This window comes from Polistes fuscatus, unplaced genomic scaffold (genome assembly GCF_010416935.1).
Source record: "Polistes fuscatus isolate 324 unplaced genomic scaffold, CU_Pfus_HIC Scaffold8, whole genome shotgun sequence".
NCBI lineage: Eukaryota > Metazoa > Arthropoda > Insecta > Hymenoptera > Vespidae > Polistes > Polistes fuscatus.
In genome coordinates this window covers 9,037,291-9,055,488 of record NW_025113162.1, presented here as the reverse complement: position 1 = coordinate 9,055,488, position 18,198 = coordinate 9,037,291, and the positions used below count along the sequence as shown (strand labels likewise).

General features: G+C 36.6%; 7 protein-coding genes and 1 long non-coding RNA gene across 12 annotated transcripts in view; 5 read left to right on the top strand and 3 right to left on the bottom strand.

Moving 5' to 3' along the window:
• The first annotated feature begins 32 nt into the window (after window positions 1-32).
• On the top strand, window positions 33-1,608 carry LOC122525224 (INO80 complex subunit E). 2 transcript variants are annotated; one of them, XM_043647915.1, is made up of 6 exons: window positions 33-168; window positions 369-527; window positions 600-781; window positions 883-1,009; window positions 1,136-1,308; window positions 1,388-1,608. In XM_043647915.1, the coding sequence occupies exons 2-6, from the start codon at window positions 384-386 to the stop codon at window positions 1,470-1,472; spliced, it is 711 nt and encodes a 236-aa protein (XP_043503850.1). In that variant the 5' UTR covers window positions 33-168; window positions 369-383; the 3' UTR covers window positions 1,473-1,608. The 2 variants fall into 2 exon arrangements, with proteins under 2 accessions (XP_043503850.1, XP_043503849.1); XM_043647914.1 differs by having other exon boundaries at window positions 34-168; window positions 377-527.
• A 78-nt stretch (window positions 1,609-1,686) lies between these two features.
• Window positions 1,687-3,085, top strand: LOC122525225 (E3 ubiquitin-protein ligase MARCHF3-like). The gene is made up of 2 exons (XM_043647916.1): window positions 1,687-2,245; window positions 2,499-3,085. The coding sequence occupies exons 1-2, from the start codon at window positions 1,997-1,999 to the stop codon at window positions 2,997-2,999; spliced, it is 750 nt and encodes a 249-aa protein (XP_043503851.1). The 5' UTR covers window positions 1,687-1,996; the 3' UTR covers window positions 3,000-3,085.
• LOC122525223 (sin3 histone deacetylase corepressor complex component SDS3) lies at window positions 2,888-4,865 on the bottom strand. 2 transcript variants are annotated; one of them, XM_043647912.1, is made up of 8 exons: window positions 4,584-4,865; window positions 4,444-4,507; window positions 4,251-4,364; window positions 3,973-4,174; window positions 3,714-3,894; window positions 3,497-3,614; window positions 3,318-3,402; window positions 2,888-3,175 (listed from the first exon to the last, which is right to left on the bottom strand). In XM_043647912.1, exons 1-8 carry the CDS (start codon window positions 4,705-4,707, stop codon window positions 3,080-3,082), a joined length of 984 nt encoding a protein of 327 aa, XP_043503847.1. In that variant the 5' UTR covers window positions 4,708-4,865; the 3' UTR covers window positions 2,888-3,079. The 2 variants fall into 2 exon arrangements, with proteins under 2 accessions (XP_043503847.1, XP_043503848.1); XM_043647913.1 differs by having other exon boundaries at window positions 3,497-3,611.
• A 297-nt stretch (window positions 4,866-5,162) lies between these two features.
• Window positions 5,163-7,633, top strand: LOC122525221 (cystathionine gamma-lyase). 3 transcript variants are annotated; one of them, XR_006305732.1, is made up of 9 exons: window positions 5,163-5,289; window positions 5,361-5,532; window positions 5,623-5,910; window positions 5,984-6,118; window positions 6,195-6,330; window positions 6,403-6,555; window positions 6,656-6,821; window positions 6,898-7,198; window positions 7,387-7,633. XR_006305732.1 is itself a non-coding variant. In XM_043647910.1 (8 exons), the coding sequence occupies exons 2-8, from the start codon at window positions 5,392-5,394 to the stop codon at window positions 7,040-7,042; spliced, it is 1,164 nt and encodes a 387-aa protein (XP_043503845.1). In that variant the 5' UTR covers window positions 5,163-5,289; the 3' UTR covers window positions 7,043-7,633. The 3 variants fall into 3 exon arrangements, 2 of the variants coding, with proteins under 2 accessions (XP_043503845.1, XP_043503843.1); XM_043647910.1 differs by having other exon boundaries at window positions 5,392-5,532; window positions 6,898-7,633; XM_043647908.1 differs by having other exon boundaries at window positions 6,898-7,633.
• Window positions 7,634-7,669: 36 nt separating this feature from the next.
• Window positions 7,670-9,767, bottom strand: LOC122525222 (solute carrier family 35 member E2A-like). The gene is made up of 5 exons (XM_043647911.1): window positions 8,892-9,767; window positions 8,560-8,811; window positions 8,296-8,482; window positions 8,007-8,210; window positions 7,670-7,898 (listed from the first exon to the last, which is right to left on the bottom strand). Exons 1-5 carry the CDS (start codon window positions 9,160-9,162, stop codon window positions 7,706-7,708), a joined length of 1,107 nt encoding a protein of 368 aa, XP_043503846.1. The 5' UTR covers window positions 9,163-9,767; the 3' UTR covers window positions 7,670-7,705.
• LOC122525227 lies at window positions 7,832-8,351 on the top strand. The gene is made up of 2 exons (XR_006305733.1): window positions 7,832-7,923; window positions 8,020-8,351. It is a non-coding gene; the product is annotated as an uncharacterized LOC122525227 (long non-coding RNA).
• Window positions 9,768-9,969: 202 nt separating the features above from the next.
• LOC122525219 (prenylcysteine oxidase-like) lies at window positions 9,970-12,061 on the bottom strand. Its single transcript, XM_043647906.1, has 7 exons — window positions 11,862-12,061; window positions 11,550-11,756; window positions 11,317-11,458; window positions 10,930-11,233; window positions 10,723-10,843; window positions 10,310-10,659; window positions 9,970-10,233 (listed from the first exon to the last, which is right to left on the bottom strand). Exons 1-7 carry the CDS (start codon window positions 11,941-11,943, stop codon window positions 9,979-9,981), a joined length of 1,461 nt encoding a protein of 486 aa, XP_043503841.1. The 5' UTR covers window positions 11,944-12,061; the 3' UTR covers window positions 9,970-9,978.
• A 1,856-nt stretch (window positions 12,062-13,917) lies between these two features.
• LOC122525093 (basement membrane-specific heparan sulfate proteoglycan core protein) overlaps window positions 13,918-18,198 on the top strand; it is a 64,473-nt gene continuing 60,192 nt past the window's right edge. The window contains exon 1 of the mRNA XM_043647708.1: window positions 13,918-14,057. Coding sequence (XP_043503643.1) covers window positions 13,974-14,057 — 84 coding nt within the window. The 5' untranslated portion in view covers window positions 13,918-13,973. The remainder of the gene's footprint in view (window positions 14,058-18,198) is intronic.

Here is an 18,198-nt window from a genome sequence, read left to right as displayed (position 1 = left end):
AAGTTCCCACATATCGTATTTCCGGTCGAAAGAGAACCATTCCGAAGTTACCGAAGAATCGATAAAAGGGTCCAGAATGGAAGCCAGTCATAAACAGCTTATTTATCTTCATAATAATTGGCTCCCGCAAACGTTTGCGACGCATAAAACACAATTCTGCATATTTATGTAAGTATAATTAAAGTTGAAATTTGAACATTGTACAGAAAAGCTGAGTACATTGTATTTTTTCCATTACAAACATATGACGATAAGCTTGCCCCTGTTGTCATTTGCAAGTTAACCTCAATCTTTTTTCATAATAGTAATTTCTTCGACCGTTTGTTGGAATATAACGTATTAATTTTGGCTTTACTTCTATATGCGAGATCTGTAGATGATCAATGTTGGAAGGATGGTATTGTCGTTCTATCGCAAACAACAATGCAGATGCCGAAGAAGATGACGAAGAAAGTCCAGAGGAGGAAGTACCAAACTACAAGGATCAGTATCGAAATCTTAAGCGAAAATTAAAGTTTTTAATTTATGTACGACGAAAACGATTGAGCATGCCGAGCCCCAAGCTAAGTCAAGTTTTCTTAATAATATATGCATTTCAGGAAAATGAATGTTTTCAAGAAGCTCTAAGATCCACTCAAAGGAAATTACTCAAAGTAAATAGAGACAAAAGTTTTTTATTAGACAGATTATTGCAATACGAAAAAGTAGATACGTCGTTTAGCGAAAGTGACGAAACTGAGTCATCCGACGAAGAAGTTGCTAGGCTCGATACGTCCAAGAGGTACAACTTTTAACAATTTTAATCGTACATTTGTATCCATCGTTATAATAATACATTTTTTCTTTTCTTCTTTTATTTTTTTTTTTTTTTTTCTTTTTTAGAAAAAAAATGGAAGTCAACGTAGGCAATCACATTTCGCATCATCCATCTACAGTTACTAAACCTCTTAATACGAGCAAAAAGAAAAAAGCTGCACCAAAAGTATCCAAAACGAACAACATACCTACAGTGCGTAATGCTATATGCGCATTCTTTTATTATAACGAGTACATTATTTGTGACACAAGTGTCGCAAAGAGAACATTCTGAAAATTCAAAAACCCTTGCCTTTAATAAGTAATTATTTTTGCAAAGGTACAAGCACCTAATAATATGGTACCGATATCTTTGATGTCGGATGGACATATGACACCTGAAGAAGTAGAAAGGCATTTGGAGTCTCGTCAAACGTTTATAGAACTTGTACCAGAAAAAGCACCGCCTACAGTTCCGACAGAAATGTTCAGCAATGACCCTTCGTTAGATAGGTAACATTGAAATTCCAAACTGTCCAACTTTTTTGATATATTTTATTATCGTATCGTCTATTACGATCATCTATTGCAGCGAATCCAATGAAATCGGCGAGTTAGAAACGTCTCCCAGTAATATGGGCGAAGATTGTCTCAGCATGGATATGATGGCTGAGTGACATCGATTCGAACATAGATTATTGATCAATTATTAATTGCACATAATTGCATGTTTCGTTAATATCAATATTTTATTCAATTAACTTATCTGTGTAACTGTCGTGTAGCATAATAAAATTTTTTATACATATGAAAGATGTCTACGGGAAATATCATAAATCGTTTAGATCTAGTATTTGAATCAATATTCTATATGGTTTTACGTATACGTATATTGTTCAGAATTTTTCATAAATATGAATAAATATACGTTAATATATATAATAGGACGTATGCGCACACGAGTGTCGTCGTCTTCTACCAATGATCTCGCACACATCAGTCTCTTTGTGCTCCGTGTTGTTTGTGGGATTCTTGGTACACGTACATAGAAAAGAATTGTACTTTTTAGCCTCGATTTGTTGTTCACATACTTTCTATCCTTGAATAATCGATCATCCATTGTTTTTTATTTTCCCTAGTTCAGAATATACATTTTCTTTTTTATAATTCATGACAATTTTCAAGATATATAATATATATAATGATTACCGTTAATAATTCAGTAGCAAGTATATTAGAAAGAATCATCTGCAAGATAGAAATCGAAACAATTTCGAATAAAGACATTTCTCGATTGCCAACTAAACGAAAACTCGACGATATTGGAATATCGAGTAAACAAAATAAACGTGCAAGGTACGAAACGGATGGCGTTGAAGAAATACATTGCCGTATATGTTATGATTCTAGTAGCCAGCAATTTCCTATCGTTTATCCGTGCAAATGTAAGGTAAATTTATATAAACATCTATATTTTCAATGCGATAATGGGGAATAATAAAGAGTAAGTAAATACATATGTACATGCGTGTATGCGTATATACGTATATTATCGTATTATTAATATTTATACAATATGTACAATGTTTTGCCCCGAATTGCTTTAGTTTCCGTAATTAGTATATACATATATGAACAATTATGATACATATTATTGAGTTGCAATCTATTAGATATTATATATTTGTATGTACTATTTTTAGGGTACGATGGGTGCCGTTCATGTGAAATGTTTAGAACGTTGGTTAGAGGAAAGCAATAGAAATAATTGCGAATTATGCGGACACGTATTTCAAGTCGAACGCACCCCACGTTACAAAGCTGTTACATCCGTTATTATATGGCTGTGCGTTTTTCAACATCAACGTCATCAATTATATATGCGCAATTTAAGAACAGATTTGCTTCGCTGTATCATTATCACTCCAGCGACCATAATATGTTCCTACATTTGTGTGATCGGTGCTGATTTTTATGCAGCGAATAATTATAATAATTTTCCTCCAGCACGATGGACCACTTATTCTTTGCTATTAATGATGGCATTACTCATTTTTTCGTATTTCCTCTGGATATACATAGCAGTTGAAAATCATGAAAAAATTTGGTTTTATTGGTGGCAGAAAACAAGCATTGTCAAAATTACATTGCCTTTGCAAAATAGAACTTCAATAAACTATAAATCTAATATATCACAAGTTTGATCATCATTATTCGATGCTTCATGAAATGCTTCTAGACGCCGTATATGCAAATATCGTCACAAGCCATTAAAGGAGAGTTATTACGATGCTCGTCGTTTTATAGAAATCTTTCCACGGCTCAGTTGCGATATGTAAATCCTAACTTTGCTTCCATCCGATATTTTTTTCACCCATATCTAGAAAATGTCATCAATTAATCATGTTTGTGGTATATTATTTTAAATGCACCCAAATATAAGATCATTTTTAAATATCGTTTGTTCTCGACATTCGTTATACTCTTAGCTTGTTATTTGAATACTTAATCATTGTACTTACAGCTTCTGTTCCAATCGCCGATATGTTTGCCGCAAATCTCGTCAAGTCTTGTCCTTCTACGTATACCGGTTGTCCACGATGGAACCTACATTGTTTGTCATAATTGCATAACAAATTTGTACGGAAAATAGAGATACAAGTTTTATCAAATGTAAGAGGAAAATATACGTAGGTAATACCATCGTCTTTCATAGAGGAGTTTTCCACCTTCTATCCTTGTTTCCACTAGAGATGTGTCGTTAGATGGCGAAATATGTTGAGATTGTATATTTACTGTATTGTAATGTGGAAGTACTACTATAAACATTTTTAAGCTCCTATAAGAAATGATTAAAAAAAGAAGGCACGCACGTACGCGCATTCAGTGCACAATACAAATCTTATGAAAATAATTACCTGGTTTTCTTATCGTCGTTAAAATTTTACCCCGACTAATAGCTTTCAAATCACTTTCTATTTCTTTTTCATCTAATAAGTAATTTAATTGCGCCGGGGGAGGTTTCCTACGTTTCTCGACTTTTTCGGGTACCGGATCGTTCGGTCGCCTACGTAATTTTCTCGTCATCACTGGCTTTACCTACATACGTCACATCATTCATTAATATCATTTGATTATATTGCCTTATATTGATATTATTTAATGTAATAATTGTACCTCCATCGAATCCCCTGTCAGCTCCATTGTATGCCGATCGGATTCAATCATTTTCCTTTTTTCTTCCATATCCGTTAGTAAGTTTTCTTTCAAGTCTATTTTCTTTTCCTCAAATTCTTTAGCAGCTGCTTTCTTCTCCAGTATGTAATCTCTTTCGACCCATTCCGTTAAATAATCTCGATAAATGATATTGAGACGCAACCTAATAAAGATTACGTAAAGTTCAAGCAGAGAAAAACAACATAGTTCAATCAACAAAATGCATTACACCAATAAACCTTTCTTTGTATTGTGCTTCTAAGCGCTTTAGTTTACGATTATATTCTGGGTGGGTGCCGTCCTTCAATTGTTGTAATTGTTTTTTTAAATTGGCTAATTTATCTTGATATACCCTAAAATTCCATTTTATTATTAAATTTTGTTTGAAAAAAAAAATCGTTACCAATTACTAACTTCTTATTCCTAACTCACTGTTCTTTTATCTCTGTATATTCTTCAGATTTTCCCATATCCGTCTCGCTAGCTTCTTCCGTATCTAGAAGTATTACATGTAAAATTCAATGTATAAACATTAATGCACTTTATTCGTAAATATATGAAATACGATATACCTTCATCGCTATCGTCTTGCTCCTCCGCATCTCGATCTTCCTCGACGTATTCTTCATTATCTTCGTCGATATCGTAATCTTCTTGAGCGTACATCGTTGAAAACGGTGAGTTTTGATATGACATTGTTTCTTTCTTCAAAATAAATCTTTACATTTTTGGACTCGAAAGCGTCGTGGTTTTAGGTTAGAATACGAACGATGCGTTGTCTACGCGCTGTCGCGTGTCCTATGTGCAAGCACAACACAGGAATACGCCATCTTGTCTGCATCATATGTACAATTTATTAATGTCGCCTATCGTCTTTTTCTTTTTTTTTTCCCCAATAATTAATAGAACGTTTAAACGGGTAAACGGTACATTATTTGTATCGTATGTAATATGCATTCGTTATTTGCATTATTTTTGATCGAAGATTAATCGAAGATCAATGCGTAATAATTGTAATGTCGAATAATCGTTGGGCGCGAATTTCAAATTCGATTTTGCCGCAAGCAACAGAGTGATAAATGAGAAACGTTTTGCTGTTAGATCGCGCTTCGATCACGACCTTGGCTTTGCGTGGGTATATTGTAAATTTCAATATCAAGATATTTGCTAATCTCTTGTTAACGTCATATCTGCGTTTATTAATTGATAGTAATTTTGCATTCTGCTGATAGAAGTGTGTTTCGCCTAAGTAAAACAACTTACATAACAGTTATCTACGTAAGTACATTTTTCAATCGTTTAATATCGGAATAGTAGATGTAGAGAAAAAAAGTTTGTATTATTTAAAGGATACTAAAATATAAAATACATATCATCAAGATGCCGGGTAACGTTCAAGAAGGTTTTTCTACGAAAGCTATTCACGCTGGCCAGGATCCAGCGCAATGGAATCATTGGTCGTTGGTTCCTCCTTTAGTAATGTCTACTACTTTTCAACAAAGTCATCCAGGAGAAAGTCATGTAAATGAAATAAATGCATATATACTAATATATACACTGCTACTATTATTATCTACGATTGCAAATAATCCATCGAGACAATTTTGATAGGGCTTCGAGTATGGTAGAAGTGGCAACCCGACGCGTAACGTATTGGAAACGTGTTTAGCAGCATTGGAAGATGGAAAGCACGGTTTTACTTTTTCATCGGGTTTGGGAGCCATCACGGCTGTGACAGGTTTACTCGAAACTGGAGATCATGTCATTTCTGGGGACGATGTCTATGGCGGAACTAATCGTTTTTTTCAAAAGTGCTTAGTTAAACAAGGTATTAAGGTATCTTTCGTGGACCTGATAGATACCAAAAACCTCTTGGCTGCTTTACAACCAAACACCAAGGCTAGTATAATAATATTAATGTAATAATATATACGTTTTCAAAAGTTTACTTAATCCGGACATTGTATTCCAGATGGTATGGTTGGAGACACCTACGAATCCTCTATTAAGATTAGCAGATATCGAAGAAATTGCCAAAGTTTTAAAGTCCCAAAATCCAGATATTATTTTTATCGTCGATAATACTTTTCTGACGTGCTATTATCAGGTATCAAACGACAGATGAACATTATTTCGTACGGCAGATATTATAAAACATCTATATTTATATATTTTTCCTTTAGAAACCATTAGAACTCGGAGCTGATTTTGTAGTATATTCTCTGACTAAATATATGAATGGACATTCGGATATTATCATGGGTGCAGCGATTACAAGGAGAGATGATTTAGCGGACAGACTTCGTTTTCTACAAAATGGTACGAGCGAATCAACCGATGCGATTTATTTAAAACATTTTCATCCATACTCTACAAGTTTTCATATTACAGCAATGGGAGTAGTTCCATCGCCTTACGATTGTGCTATGGTTAATCGTAGTTTAAAAACATTAGAACTTAGAATGCAACAGCATATGAAAAATGGATTAGCCGTTGCCAAATTTTTGGAAAAACATCCTCTAGTGGACAAAGTTATTCATCCTTGTACGTATGTTCGCTCTATGTCGATAATACACGTTGTTTCTTCGTCGCATTATTCGAATAAATCTACAAATGATCGAATGATATTTTTTTTTTTTTATAGATTTACCGTCTCATCCGCAGCATCAACTTGCTTTAAAACAATCGACTGGTCACAGTGGCATCGTTTCGTTTTATATTAAAGGAAATGCTCAAAAATTTTTGAAGAGTCTTCGTTTATTTGCTTTAGCAGAATCACTTGGTGGCTACGAATCTTTGGCGGAATTGCCGTAAGTGCTGTGACGATATAATAGAAATATATTCAACATAATATAATACTAATATATTTTATATGTATATATGTAGAAGCGTCATGACGCACGCTTCTATTCCCGAGGCCACAAGGAACGAATTAGGAATCACGGATCAGTTAGTTCGTTTGTCTGTTGGACTTGAAACGGAAAAAGATTTGTTAGCTGATCTTGATCAAGCTTTAAAAGCTTCTCAATGATACCAAAAATATTATTTTTCTAACATAATATTTTCAACATACACTACGGTTTGCTGACATAGAGAAATTATTTTTTAAGGGATCTTTTATATGTGACATATTGCCATAATGTGATACATTTCTTTCTACGCGTGTGTATCGACTTTTCTAACTAAGGTAACGTTCCTACTACTACTACTACTACTACTACTAATCATATTGATACGAATACACAAATGTAAGGATTTGTTGGATATTTACTGTTGTTAAAAGAAATGTCCAGGCAAGAGCTTTCATTTCATTACCAACGCAAACCGTATATAAACGAATATAAATAAATAAATAAATGTAATATTTCCACACAGTATAAAGACAATGTAAGCGTCAAAAGTGTTTAAAAGAAGTACAAATATGCCTTACCTATACCTTTGACGTTTCTGCGATTTAAGCCAAGAACGATTGTAGTTAAAAACTTGATAAGAAAATAATAGAAAGGAAAAAGACAAGAAAATTGCGTTCTACATTTTATAGATTTTGGATGCGCCAAAAGGAGGTATTTTTTATTTGTAATATTAAAAACAAAATGGAATAAATCGTTGAAGATATTGGAAATGTGTGACACGAACAAATGTTATATATATGGTATTAATATTTATATAAATCTTTATTGATTTTAAAATGTTATTACTGTAAATTAATTTTCGAAGTATGCCGTAATTTAGCAGTTTTAATCCTATCATATTCTTGTGCTTGATTGTATAATAGTACACCAGCTATTACAGCACAAGTTCCAAGGGCCGATAAACCGGTTACTGAATTATTGAATAGTAAAACTGAGAGCCAAATTAAAAAAGCTCTTTTTGCTGTATTGGCAACGCTGCAAAATACATAATATAATACGTGTAAGGTCGTCATTGATATTGTTTGTTTGTTTTTTTTTTTTTGTTTTTTTTTTTTTTTACTTATTAACGTTCGTTCTACTTACCTATGCGTTACAGGGCTGATGTAATCCATAAGTACGTATGCCGTAATACTTTGAAAATGGAAGAAGACGCCATTTAGAAGAAATGCCGCAAATATTTTAAAACTTAAGGAATGCTCGAGAGCTGGCAAATCTACTAATAAAATTGACACTGGTATTTGTACCACGATTGATGCTAAACTCGTATAAAATTGTAATTCTGCTGGCCTAAAATTACATTGAATAATAAATTTAGAGGACGCGTGCGTTGGTCATTGGAATAATTATGGAACGATTTGGGGAGATAACTTACGTATATTTGAAATTGTCTCCGCTAATCAACATTTTCGAATAAACATTTTGAAGACACTCGGTCATGTTTGTGGCCATAGCGGCGATAAATCCTCGTAAATCAAAACTAATTTCGTTTACCGAGCACAAAGCTAGACCACCCATTACAGGGATTAAAGATAAATTTACATATAACCCAGTGTGTTCTCCTATATATTAAATATAATCTCATTGAATATGGAGAGACACAATAATATTGACAGATATTTAATGATAATAATCTTACCTAATAAATATCTGCTAATAAGGACGGTAAAAAGTGGTGCGCTACTTTTAATAGTTTCAGTAAAGCTTACCGCCACGTAATTGAGCGATACTAATCCTAAAACTACAGTTGTAAACCTTGTACATCCAACCAATATCATGTGTTTATAGAAACCTGGCGGTCGCATAAGGCGCGAGCTAGCCTTATACATACCGCAGGGAAAATACATTTGTATAAATCCACAAATTGCTGTCATTAACATTTGACAGGCACCTGAAAAGTAATACATTTCATATTATTTCTCAAATAGGAATTAGAGAAACAGGGCTCGTACAGGAGTTAAAATATCTTACCCAAAATAGTTGGGTTGCCTTCCATGTACGATAATATGTATTTGTTTAAAAATAATGTACAGCCACTGAAGACATACCATAGCGTTAGGAATAATAACGCCCTTGGATTAAATAATCCACCCTTCGCGTCGTTTGTCAATATAACCACTTCCTCGCGTTTTTTAACATGTTCGATGTATTGTTTCCCGCGACTTTCGTGTACCATTGACAATTCTTCCGCGTCGCGAGGAACACTTTGCGCGTAATTAATACGAACGGAATGATTTTCCATCACACCTTTTTATCAGTTATGACATTATACGTACGATTTAGAATAAATATTACATTATTTTCTAACGAATTTACATTCTTTCCAATTTCTATCATAGAACTGAGAACGAGGAACATCAGCTCTTATTGGCAATCAGTATTCGTTCGCTGATATCGATGAGGGAGTAATACGTGCATTTGTTTACGTTCATAGTTATGGTACGTATAGGTTATGGTACGCGGCGAACTTGACTTATTTGCTACTACTTTTTCTCTACGTATACATAATTATATGTCGCGTAACATTTGACAAGACGCGACACTTGACTATTATCACTCGCCTTTTAATATCTATTTGTCTCTTCATAATAATTTACCACTTATCAATTTATTTATGTTTAGTCAGCGGTGCTTCGACTAGATATTAAATCGATATTAATCGTATTCCGAGCCCACAGAGAGAGAGAGAGAGAGAGAGAGAGAGAGATATTAAACAAGCTTTCGAGTTAATAAGAGTTAGTAAGTAAGCCTATGGGGACCAGTGGAAAGTCCCTAGTACTTAGTAGAGACAAAAGCTACTATCGATAATATGTATCGATAAGTACTATCGATACCTCGCAAAGATCGAGACATCAATGAATTGCGTGCAATATGTGCAATACTTTTGACTAGTATTGTTTAGGTTCTTACATTCCTAATAAGATCACCGATTAGTCATTATACATGTACATTACATTGTAATTTAATAATACGTGTATATAATAATATGTACACATAATGTTTGTAAGGTATAAGAAAAAAGGATATAATAAAAAAGGGAAAAAATGAATATCTCTCCTCAGAGTTCTATTTTGTGCGACGTATCTTTTGGCATATTTGGAGTATTTGGTTCGTTCGAGAACCTTTGTAAAAATTCATCGTGCGCTAATATCGCTACGTTTCTACCAGCTATGGCACTCATTTCCATTGCGCTGGCTGCCCACTCGATGGCATTAACGTGATAAAGGCCGTCGTAAAGTTTAAATTTGTCTAAACGTGCGTTCGTAGTATATCGCGGATATGCTTTCCAGGCGACTTCTTTCACTTCTTCGATCTAAAATACGTATTACAAAGTAATTATAAATTTGTCTATAAGATAATAAATTGCGAGCTATAAATATTGAGATTACATTGAGAAAAATGTTGTTTAGAAGAGTCAAGGGTAAGGAGGCGTTACTGAAAATTTTCCATATTTTCGAATCAATTTTAGTTGGACCTTCGACGGTGTCTATTCTTCCAACGGAACGAATATCGATATTATTATTGCAACTTAATATGCTATCTAATTCTTCTTCGAGTCCAAAGTAATTTGGATTAATATCCCCCTTTACAAGGGTCGCAATAGTTGTCTGATATTCGCCTAAAAATGTTAAATCGTCGCCAGGGATGTCTTCGAATGTAATATGCGTTTTTTGATCTTTCGTTAAGGGATTCGCGAGAATGACTATGTCGTAGTGATTTTTCATAACGTCTATACTATCTGGAAGAGAAGAAGATTTTCTAATTTTGTGTATTTGTATTATGTAAATCTTTAATTGCATACCTTTGTTGGAATAATGTACTTCATAAATAGGAAAGTTATTGATAGTTCTATAACGAATTTTGTTGACGAAAGAAGAAAGCACATTTACGTTAACGTTCCTATATATTAAGTGTTCGGGTACCTAAAATAATCGAGCAAAATATTAATACGTAAATTAAAAGCATCTTGTTTGGCATATTATATTATATTATATTGGTATAAAATTACTTTTTTGTTCCCTCCTTTAACCGACCACAGGTCACCGGTAGCCACGGAAAGCGTTACGCAACCGACAAAACTGTGAACGGCCGTCGTTTGTCCATAATCTACCAACAAAGGAGCTTCGACTAACTCGTCGATTAATTTCTCCGGATATCCTAAATTTAAAAGGTGATCTTTGATAGAGACTTGGAGAAGCTTTGGAAATTCCTTGTTCATGGCCATCAGCATAGAGGTAACGTTCATGAAAGACTGGCCCTTATTTTGCAGATGATAAATTTTAGCAAAATCGGCGAATATAGAATCTATGTAACTGTAAAAGAGAAGAGAGAGAGAGAGATTGATCGATCATCGGTGTCGTATCCGTACACAGTGGTAGACAAACAAATCTTCTACCTGTTGAGTTTAAACGGTTGTATACCGTATTTATATATTAATTTAGCTAAAGTAAATATCTTGGAATTGCTTTCTTCGAAAATAATATCTGTACCATTCCAAATGGCAAATCTTTGTTCTCTGCTAGGCCTATGTTCCATTCCTATAAAATTATAGAAAAAGAATGAATTCATTAAATTCATTATTGCAATGAAAATATTTATCCACGCATAATGATGATTATCGTCGAGTACCAAGTAAATGGACAAATTCCTGCATGTATTTGTTCTGCGAGTGTATTACCGAACCTCCGGCCTCGTATTCGTTGTCATCAATTTGAATCGTCGCCAAACGTCCACCAATCTTATTAGCTTCGTAAAGATCAATTTTTAAATCATTGTTAAATAGTTCAGTGAGAAAATGAGTGGTCGAAGCGGCTCCAATACCTCCGCCAATAACAGCTGTATAGAATCACAATTGACGAAATTAAAAGAAAATTTATCAATGTATGAAAATCATTGAATATTATTTTCGAGCGTAAAATAAATCATATAGGTATTTCTTACCAATTTTTGGCGTTTGTATTTGCGAACAGAATGCATGCTTTAATATAAAACTTGCCAACAGCGGGAGAAAATAAGAACGCATATTAAATCGATCAAATGACGAGCACACTATCGTTTAGTAGATATCTAAGCACTATCGTTTGTCCCTATCGCAAGGTTATGTTTCAGCGTGGACGCGTGGTGGATGCGGCTTTTAGGAAGTAGCGCCATCTATTCAACTCGCGCTCATCAAATCGAACGCGAATGAATTTTTGTACGTATTCAAACGTATAGAAGGGAGCAAAGGTAAGGACGATAGTTTAATTAATAAATATTATAGATGTACGATATAATACGCGATTTCGTAGAAGTTGCGCTACGGGGTTAGAAATGTTTTTCCTAATAAGTAGTACAACGATCGCGAAGCAATCTTACTTTTTTTTTTTTTATAAATCTTCTTAGTATATACACGTACAGTATATTTAATTATTTTCTTCTTTTATACTTTCTCCGAAACATCGAAGATGGGTTTCGTTTATTTAAACGCACACCTCGTTGTTTTCCTCATTGTATTCGTAAGAAAAAGTTGGAAGCTCGAGCACGGTACTTTGGTTTCTGTATTCGCGCACGTTCCACTTTCTATATCCGTGCTTTTACGAACAAACTGTGCGAAGTGAAACGAAACTTGCGTTTGAACTATTTCCGGAAGCGACGCTCGTACGAAATTATGTATTTTATGTGTATGCATGGACTAGAATAGGTAAAGTAACGTCGTCATTTGTTAAATAATTAGCTTCGTTTAGAAGGTAGATCGATGAGCTATAAAAAAGGATACGAAATTGATCATTGTCTTTGATTATCGAAGAACGCGTTTTCTCCCTTCGCGCTCGTATCTTATTCTATAACGATAAAAGAGGGATTAATAGCTATTTGAAAATAGACGATCGAGGTAATCGGCGATACGCTTTTTTACCTTATCTTTGGGAAGCAAATTTATTTAGACCTCGCCGATAAGCGTAGCTTATTCGCGTTTGTTTGTTTGTTTGTTTTCTCGGCCCGCATATTATCGGTTTTATTTTTATTCGTGGTTCGGCAACCGATCGAATTTTCAAATTTTTAAAGTAAAAAAAGAGAGAACGAATGTAAAGGTTGAGCTCGTTGAAAGACTCGGCGGACAGATGCATCATTTTGTTGTTTAATTCGCGAAGAAGAAAGGAAAAAATGCTCGCGAGGGCGAAAAGTTCGTTTGGACGATTAAGCCGTTTAAAAAAGATCAACTTTCGCGTCTGCTGTTGCCGAGGCGACGTTGGAAGGGAGAGAGAGAGAGAGAGAGAGATTGTAACGGGAAGCCGAGCCCTCGTCGTCTCTTTGTTTTCTATTTTTTCGCGAACGAACGCCGCCGAGAGGCGGCGGCGGCGGCGGCGAATCGTAGAAAAGTTGGGGCCGCCGAGTATATTCGGTAGAAGATTTTCGTCCTCCCCTGATTGCGAGTGCTCCGGCGGCATTGGCGTCTCCTACTCTCTTCGGGGTGGGAGGAAAACGAGAGAACCCGACCGGCTTAACGAGCGGCGGTGGGGGAACCTGCCGATCTGATCGGAGAGAGAGAGAGAGAGAGAAATAGAGAGAGAGAGAGAGAAAACGGTGGAATCTGCAACAAGGTGGGAGGAGCGCGAGGGTCGTTCGACTCGAAGGAGAGGGAAAAGCACGGTGCTTTTGAAAAAGTTTTATCTTGGGCGCGCTTGGTCTCTCAGACGCTACCGAACGCCGGTACGGTGCTGCACGGTCTGCGCTCTTTCTTCTTCGCCGTCCACCGAGGGATTAGAGAAAGAAAGAGATACGCAAGAGATACGCAAGTAGTCGCAAATCATCGCGTGGACCCCCTTTGAAGAGTCCTCGCGCCTACCTACACTTTTTCCATATTTTCGCTTTTTATTTTTTCTATTGTTATCGGCCGTTTCCTACACACGCACGCACACGCACACCCGCGTGGATTATAGAAAGAGAGCGCGCTCCTCCTTTCGTCATGAGTTATTGAAAGCTTCCGAAAGAAAGGAATAGATAGATAGATCTGCCATTCGAAGGGGAGAAGAACAGGGCGAAGAGATCGAGGAATACTCTTTGCCTCTCGCCGAGATGAAGAAGAACCATCGTGTTTTATTAAGGAGTGCGTTGCTCTTCTTGCTGATCGGCGCTGATCTACTGGTCGCTGCATCCGAGGTGAGTTACTACGATTTTCTTGTTCTGTCCTCCAAGAGAGATCTTTTATCTTTGGCTTTGGTAAACCGAGGATTTCGGATCGATCGATCGATCGATCGATCGAGGGTTCGACGCTCGGGCAACGTTTTCGTACGCGTCGTCATTCTTACGTTTCTTCTTACCGATTAGACTTATCTCGATAGGTTTTATTGTTCCGATATTTGAGTCGATAACGCGTCGTTCTACGATCGTTTCGAAGAAGAGCGTGCGCGACGGGATCAACAGGTACGTACGTATGCGTACACGCGTCCAACTTTCAAAGTAAAAACGATTGTTCGGTATTGTTAGGGAAACTTGCCACTTGCCATCCCATTGTCAGTCGAGAAAATATCGTATCGATATTCTCCACGACGAAAGATATAATAGGAGACGAGAGAAACTCGCTGGATAGTCTCGATACGTTTCCCCTAACGAACGTGCGGATAATTCCGCAAGGTCGATTATATTCCGATCACACTTCCAACTTTGTGACAAGAGAGAGAGAGGGAGATGGAGAGGGAGAGGGAGAGAGAGAGAGAGAGAGAGAGAGAGAAGCCCCGTTTGTCGTCTAGCCGGCGTTAAGCATTACTCGCGTACCATCTCGAAACGCACGAATAGAAAATTAACGAATAACCGAGAAGCTTCGTATCGAGCGAAAGAAAAGATTCGCGATCGAATCGGAAGAATTTTCAGCATAGTATTCTGGTCCATCCGTCTCAAGATTGACGGAATATAATTTGGAAAGATGAAGCGTCTCTATTTAAAAATAGTCCCTACCCGTAAAATTTGGACGGGTAACGTTATCTGGTTTCGAGTTGCGATGTTCGATAATCGCGATATCACGTTTCGTCGTGGTACGCGTATACGGCCGTCGAAGCTCGTTTGATAAAATTACTTTTGCCGGATGCGCGTCTTGACTTAATTGGATAGAGATTATCAGAGGTTGAAAGGACTCGATTCGCAAAATGGTTACGCGTACGCAAATCATTAATGACTTTATTTAAACAGCGATTCGAGATCTATGCCCGTATTTATCGTAGTCGGTACTCGCTCCTAATTGCGAGTCAGAGAGGAGGGTTGCCTTTTAATTCGCAAGATTCGTCTCCGTGCCGGACAACGGATTGGAAATAATTTGATCGAAAGCGAGCACGCGTACCGACGAATATCGTCGAGTCGAAATCGTTGCTCGCGTCGGAGTTGCATTTTAATATGAACGGACGATATATCGTATCGCGATGAAGGGATAGATAGGATTCAGCTTTCACGCGGAAAGAAGACGAATCATCGACGCGCGTGGCATCGTTCCTACGTTCTGCGACCAAATCGTTGTCCGAGAGAAGAAAGATGGAGGGTAAAGGATATCGAACGAGAGATGGAAGGAAGGTGGGAAGGAAGGGAGAGGGGGAGCAAAGCATATTGGAGTACAAGGTTCCTTCATTATCGTATCCTTTTTCCTCGGACGTCGAACGTGTGTTTTCCAGCGGAGAAACCTTTCCAATGGATATTCGCTATTTCGATTCGTTTGGGAAAAGGATGAAGGGAAGATTTGTACCTTATGAAAAATATGGTAATGCAGGTGGCTTTTCGCGACCGAATCGTCGTTTTCTTTTCTACCTTTAAAAGAGCCCCCGAGCTCGGCACGAACAACCTCTATAGTCTCCCTGCTGCGAGAATATTTTTATATACGGGAGAGGCGATGTCCAAAGAGACCATCGGAATTGTATGCTGGAAAGATCGACCGAGGGAGCGAGAATTTAGGGCTTCCGGACGAGACGCAATTCGAATACGCGGCTAATTTGAAAACTTGCAACGATTTCCTACGACTACCGTTGATCGCGAGGTGCTTCTCTTTTCTTTCGAGGAAACTCCAAATGAACTTTCTTTATTTTCTCATTCTCCCTGTCTCTCTCCTTTTTCTTCTTCTTCTTCTTCTTCTTCTTGCCTTTTGAACGAGTAGTAGACCGCAATCGGCGAAGCCTCGTAGAAATACAAATTATCTGGATATATTATAGTCGATTGCCTAATTTGTCGACGAATGAATCAGTATTTTCGGAGTCGAAGGTACACAACCGGTTGTATGGACGGATGTGATCTCTTACATAAGTAATGCCGTGTTGTAAGAGAGAACAAAATAAAAAAGGTGTGTGTGCTTATGTACGCACGTAAGAAGTTATATTTCTTTGGCGTACCAAAACGAATATATCATCAAAAACCTCAAAAATATCTTCGAAAAAATAAGTATAATCTTATTTATTTCTACATAAGAAAGAAGAAGGGTTTAATTATAATAAGAAATAAAAAAAATCACACCCCATTACATTTTCTCCAACGCGCAAAAAGAAGTATAACTTCAATATGAAATAAGAACAAAAAAATTCATCAAATAATAAACTTTGAGATATATTTTCTTCGCCAGGTGCAATACGTAAATATTGTTCTTCATCCCGCATTAATGTCCGTTGGTACGCAGTAAGACTCTCTTCTAAAGGAATGTGTTCGCTGAAATCATTTTGTTCAACTCTTTGTCGTGAATATTGTCGCCAGTGGAATGATTAATTACTAACTGGTCTGAAGAGATACAATAAGTAGAGGGTACATCTGATTGACGTAATTCCTGATCCATGTTTGTGTCTCGGTTTAACGAATTGCGTTCTTCATCCGATACAATGTCTTGATTAGGCAATATATGTATAATCGAAGCGTCAGCTAAATATTGATTTTTTCGTGCTCGAGATCGTGAACTTTGATCCATGTTTGTTAATGTAATGTTGTTAGATGTTATACGATGATGACACGGCATAGAAGAATTTTCCATATGTACATCAACTTGCACAGTAATATAGTTGTAATAGTCATCTTTTGCAGTAGACAACGATGCATCTTGAAGAAATAAGTATAAAAAAGAAAAGAAAAATACTTTCAATTGATCGATATATTATATATATATAAGAAAGAATAACAAAAGAAAAAGAAAATATCAAAATATAGATATCAGTCCACACTTAATATAAGAGAGATATATCGAATTACTTGACGCGTCAACAGCCATGGCTTGGTTAGAGCATTAGTTCTTAATCGATCATTTAAGTAAAGCAGCGCTGAGTACGATTAGTATTTGGATGGGTGACCCGCTTGAGAAAAAAAGGGGAAGAAGAAGAGAAGACAACTTCATGCCGTAAACTTAAAATCGCTCTTAGCCGCGCTTTGTCGTAAATACCGACAAACTTCATGGTGTCGTTTTCCCAGACGCTCGGAACCAAATCACTCTCCCCATTACATTTTCCCCAACGCGCTAAAAGAAGTATAACTTCAAAAAAGAGAAAAAGAAAAAGTTAAATCTAGCTATCGTAAGAAGCGTATGAAACTTTGAGAAAAAACGTCTCCTTGATAAATCGTTTATCTCATCGTACAATGTCTATTAATACTCTCGACGTAGTCGGTACTTTTATAATAATTATATTTTAATATTATACGCCTAAGAATGATTTATTTAAAGTAATTATACGAAAGACTACGTTTGTCTACCGTTATAGAAAAATCTACATACCAACGACGTTCTCGAGATCGTAATTGGAGAAATAAATGAGTCATCGTTTCTACTTTGTCGCGATATATTTTCGCGTTGGGTAGGTATATAGAGGATTCCGCGAGAGACGTAGGTAGAGATAAGAAGAAAAGGTAGCTCGATACCGGATATTTCGATTCGTATTGGCGCGATTCTAGCTTTAGGACACTCGTAAAGCCTACGGTCGCGCATCGAGTAGGAGGAAAAGGAGCATTCTCGTGGAAGTACTTTTTCTTCCCCGAGTACCGCTCTCGAGTGGTACTTTTAAGTGCCTTATCGTCCCAACGGATCTACTTCTTTTAACGCGTCCATTCGCACCCAACGAGACCAAATTTCCTCTTCCTTTTCGGCTTTGTTTTAGAAAAATCCAAAGGTATATCGAATCGATAGCCGGTACCATAAGCCGGCAGCATAAGCCGGTAGTCGGATCGATTTTCGCGGCTAATCCTTATTGGCTCGGTAATATATGTATCGGTGATCGTTTTCCTAGTCGATCCGACGCTCTCGATCGTCTCTCCAAATGCATACGTAAATGTATACGTAAAGATACGCGCGACT